Source organism: Syzygium oleosum, unplaced genomic scaffold (assembly GCF_021117445.2).
Source record: "Syzygium oleosum isolate NSW1041296 unplaced genomic scaffold, Sole_v2.1 Sole_v2.11, whole genome shotgun sequence".
NCBI lineage: Eukaryota > Viridiplantae > Streptophyta > Magnoliopsida > Myrtales > Myrtaceae > Syzygium > Syzygium oleosum.
This window is the reverse complement of record NW_026607495.1, coordinates 10,302,041-10,307,121: the sequence shown is the minus strand read 5'-3', so window position 1 is coordinate 10,307,121 and position 5,081 is coordinate 10,302,041. Positions and strand designations below refer to the sequence as shown.

The 5,081-nt window shown below is 39.5% G+C and overlaps 1 protein-coding gene across 1 annotated transcript; it reads right to left on the bottom strand.

Moving 5' to 3' along the window:
• Positions 1-4,020, bottom strand: LOC115680553 (uncharacterized). The gene is made up of 8 exons (XM_030604374.2): positions 3,657-4,020; positions 2,792-2,829; positions 2,606-2,680; positions 2,428-2,511; positions 2,305-2,339; positions 1,980-2,065; positions 321-386; positions 1-237 (listed from the first exon to the last, which is right to left on the bottom strand). Exons 1-8 carry the CDS (start codon positions 3,721-3,723, stop codon positions 203-205), a joined length of 486 nt encoding a protein of 161 aa, XP_030460234.2. The 5' UTR covers positions 3,724-4,020; the 3' UTR covers positions 1-202.
• Between the last annotated feature and the right edge of the window lie 1,061 nt (positions 4,021-5,081).

Genomic DNA, 5,081 nt, shown 5'->3' with positions numbered 1-5,081 from the left:
TTTTCTAAATAGTCATCAGAAACGCCTTTACTCATACGAAGGCCAATCGAGAACAGTACCACATGCTTTCAGTAGTAATACTGGGAAGATAAAATATACTGTTTGCACCAATTGCTAGAATAGAAAAGTGATGTCTTTAATCTTCACATATTCTTTTTGTTGTTTTGCAAGAGAACGCTCCTCTGTGCGCTCTCTCTAAGGATCATTTGCGAGCATCTGCCTTCTTCAGTTCTTTGGCTGTAGATGAAAGAGTTTTTGAATCAGTTTTTGGTGATAAGGGCGAAACCAGAACGAGAAATATAGCAGCCTCGAAGAATTACCGGCTTTCTCTTCTTCTCGCTTCTTGGCAGCTTCCGCTCTTTGTTGCCGAATAAGGGCTAAACGCTCTGCAGGAAATAAGAGCGCAATAATGAGCACCAAAACCAAAACTAGAATGGAGAAGGGAATGGATATGATAATGATTATTCAATAACACCAACAAGGAGAAGTATAGTCAAGATTGACTTTGTGGTTTGCATGGTTATAACATATAAGAATATCCTCACTTTTCCATCAGTCATTTTTTTAGCTTTCATCTAGTTGTTCAATGTATGTATTCACCTATCAAACTCAAATTAGGTTTCAAGTTGCTAGACCACTAGATTCTAGATTAATATTAAGTGACACACTTTATAGAAACATGCATAGCTATATTGGTCCATCAGCAGCCGAGTCGTAAATGAATCGCGACTAAATTGGACGATTCTTTTTTTAACTTGGTTCACACCCTCGAAACAAATCGCTTCATACACGAATTGAATCAAATTGTACGGTTTAAATTATGAACCAACAATGAAAAAGATATTAGTCTTACAGTCTTACGGAGGCAACTCTACATCCTACTATGGACGGCGATGCACATTTCTCATCTATATGGGAAGGAAAAAAAAAAGAGAAGACAATAATATTTCCCATTGTCTGGTCCCTTTCTTCCTAGTTGGATTTGTCACAGATGAGATTCATACAGAAAGCTCAGATGCCACTGACATAATATGTGCAAGCACTTATTTAGACACCAATATCAAACCTGACCCTGGTTAGCTAGTGTTCACTTAGAATAAGAGTTATGATATCCGGGATTGTATTTTAATATCATTCATCATGAGTGAATATGACTAAAAGTGAATAATTTCAACATTAAACTTCAATAGTAGGTCCAAAATGAGGGGCTCAAATTAAACTTTGCGGCAGTAAAATTTAGCAATGAGATTTTAAACTATGTTAGGCTTCACTGGCATATCAACAAAGACAAAAGACACAACACTGCTTATCCTTCTTTTCTTTTTTTCTTTCTTCTTTTTGTTTTGATTGATTGACTTAACTACATCTTACAGATTACAAGTCAAGTTATTACTTTCCCTCCCCTTCGCCGACAAGGCAACAACTTGTCTACCAACCTCGGTCTTGCTTGACTTCTCGCTCCATCTTCATCAAAATGAAGATACTTATTCCATCAGTCTGATATACTTACTCATTGCAATACACAATCTAAACTCACCAAGATGTTCATACTACTAACTTCAAAGCATAGCCGTAGTTCTACTTAAAGACAAAGTCAGTGGGCTAATAGCATGTGAGCAAGCAAGCCAGTTTCCTTTCCAAAGTCAATAAGAACTTTAATAGGATAGTTATTCGTCAGTACTTTTACACAGCAAACACTACCAAAAATTACTCGAGTATAGTAGGTTTTTTTTGTCATAACTTGAATATCATAGTTAACTAGCTAGAAAGTCCACTGCCTCCCCGTAGTAGATGCTAAAAAATATCGAAACCACTTCAGGAAGGGCATAATTACACCACAGTTTACATGATATAGGTAATAATACCCAACTATGTTGCACATGTGAACAATGAATTACCCATATGACTAATGAAAACTAAGAATATAAATATACATGGACACATGAAATTCTGTTTCTGTTCAACCAAACACTGCTTACCTAAATCTTTCCTGGCTTGCTCTGTTTTTCCTTGTTCCTGTAGCCTCATGTATCGTTCGTGAGCTCTCTGCTTTTCTATCTCCTCCCTGCTCACGTAAAGACAATTAACAGATGAATACTTCTTCAATGAATAAAAAAATTCAAAAACTTCAAATTCAAGCTAAAGAAACCAAGAATGACTAGAACATTAAGATTTCAAGAAAGTCAGAAAACTGCGTGTTGCAATTTGAATAAACAACTCCTAAGAAAACACCAAAACTTTCGTTCAACCCTAATGCAAGCAAATAGCAATCGCATAGAGAGAAGCAAATAAGCATCTACAAACCTTTCCCGCCTTGAAAGTTCCGTTGTCTTGCTCGCCTGAAAGACAACACCCAGTGGGATTTTAAGAAGCAGATCGCCAATGTTTTGGCAACACTAAAATGTATCCAGAGATATACAAACTTACATCAGCATCTTTAGCTTTCAAGTTCTTTGCCTTCACCAAATTTGGATTTTCAATTTGAATAACACTTTCAGTCCCTTTCCGCTTCTGCAAAAAGTTCAACAAAATCAAGCTCGCCATAAACAATTAAACGTAATCAAATGACCTTTTCAACCGAAATAGGCAGGCGTGCATTACTCACTTCAGTCTCTTCACCAGACTCTTCTCCTGATTCTTCTTCTGATTCTTCTTCAGATTCTACGCGCTCAGCTTCTTCCTGAGAACAAAATACACACTTATTGTAGTATACTATCATGTAAAATAGTGTGAAAGAATAAAACAAAAGCCCTCCAGCACTCAAGATTCCGTGAGAGAGAGAGAGAGAGACCTGTTTGAATGTGCGAGGACGACTGGAAGTACCCGCGACTGCAACAATTTAAACAACAAAGCCAGCTTAGCCAGGTATAAAGTCAAGCAAAAACACAACAGGTTCATCAAAAGATAGCAACTGCGAGAGCTTGCCAAGTGCAATCTCTCTGAATATTGACTTTAGGATATTCAGAAGTAAGAGAGCACAGAACTCAAACTTAGTTCTCTCTCTCATTGTAATCATTGCTTTTAGAGGGCATTTTTCAGAGGGTCCTCATTGTAATCACTGTTATGGATATCAAGTAATCCTAATCATCAAATTGACAAAAAAAAACCCACCTTGTTCCCACAAGGAAATACTGTCGAAAGAGAAAACGCATTCGATTCCATAAACAACATCCGTACCCTTTCCATTATCAAAAATTTTACCAGTGGAAAATTAGAATCATTAGCTGACAACTATGTTATCTAGGCTCAGATCAAATTGCACGTCGCTCCCTGTTGCAACGGGACAATCATACTACAGTGTAGACCCCACTACCATCCTCATTCTTTCTTTCTCAATATCCATGACTATGAAATCAAAACTCAACTGCAAAGCAAAAAAAAACACCATTTCCAGATAAATTCTAAAACATCATCATCACCACCTCCTCCTCCCAAGTTCCACTTTATTTCCTCAATCACCAAGATCTCAAAACCAACAGATCCAGCAAAACAGAACACCACCCAAATCCAGCCCGATCACGCCCAAACAAACTATATTCTGAAAGGTCAACGAACGGACTATTCCCCACAACAACACGCGATACCAAACGCGACGAAAAGAGGGTCGACGAAATTTCGCAAGAAAGACGAAATCTTTGGCGGTTTTTCCAGCTTACTGAGCTCATCGGGGGTCGAGAACTGGCGGCGACCCGTGGGCTTGCCCTTGAACTTTCCTCTCCCCATGGCTCACAGAGAGGCGCGCGCTCCCCCACCCAAAAAGAACACGAAACACGATTCGGGCACGAAAGAGGAGATCGACCCAGATCTAGAAGAAGGCGATCGACCTCGTTCACGGCGCGATCGAGCGGCTATCGTTCGCGAGGAACCAAGAATCTTCCGCTGTGGAGCCGACGACGAGGGATGGAGCTGAATCGATTCTTCCTCTTCCTCTCTTCCCCTTTTCACCTCCCCCACTATCTCCGAATCGGAATCGGAACACGAAAACCCTAGTCGGGTCGGGTCGTGGCCGATGTCTATATAAATGTCGTTCGATGGCGTGCTGTGCTGTCGCTAGATTCAGATATTTATCGAGGAGCTCAACGTTGGATTTTGACCCCAAAAAAAAAACGCTTTTTCGCCTTTTTTGGTTCTGTCGAGAGCACTTGAAGTCGACGTTGACCGAAATTAACATTATTCCTTTTCGTCCCTAAGCATTAATATTATTAGAAACCTAAGCACGTCTTTAAAAAGCTTTTATCTTTATCCTCGGAATGTAAAGCATAAATGGGTATTTCCTCCTCTATGGGAAAATAAATATATAGGGTGGGGGCGGAGAGGGGCTTGAGGAGGTCCGGCCGTCAAGACATAAAACAAGGCGTACAGGAGAGAGCCTTCTGGGTTTTACTCTCCACTCCTCAAAGCAATAATCTCTAGGGTTAACGGTAACCAAAGACCCTAAGGTGAGTTAGAATATCTCCGATAATGATACGAAGGAAATCATACTTTAGTTATTGTTACATCTAATATTAGGAATGTACAAAGGAATCGAGAACCGCCCGGAATCGAATCTGATCGGCTTAGAACCGGCGGTTCCCATGGAGGCCGGTCCGATTCCCAATTCCAATTTACTGGAATTGATAAGTACCAATCTGATTCCAAGCAAGGAACCGCCCAGCCAGACCGAACCGGCATATATATATATGTAAAAAAGCAAAATTCGACCGTCAACTATAACTTTGTAGAAGATTCAGCAAGGACTTGTGTCAATTGAAATACAAACGCCTTCTCTGGTATATCTTTCAAGATTTATGGACTAATAAAACTAGGAGAGCATCAAATGTCAATTGAAATACACAAGTACTCATCATTTGAACATTAACTCGTCGTTCATGTGTCTATCGAGCAAGTAGAGTTTCATTTCTTAGTCCGTCTAGACTTCCTTTGAAGGACAAAGGAAATCATTTTGTGAGCATACGTTGTTTAGGCCTGTGTGAGATTCGCGATCGATTTGATCTGCATATATCAATTGAAAGGCATTATGGTATTAAGATTTCCAAGGTATAGCCATCAATATGTAATGTTGTTTTTCCTTGATCAATCAA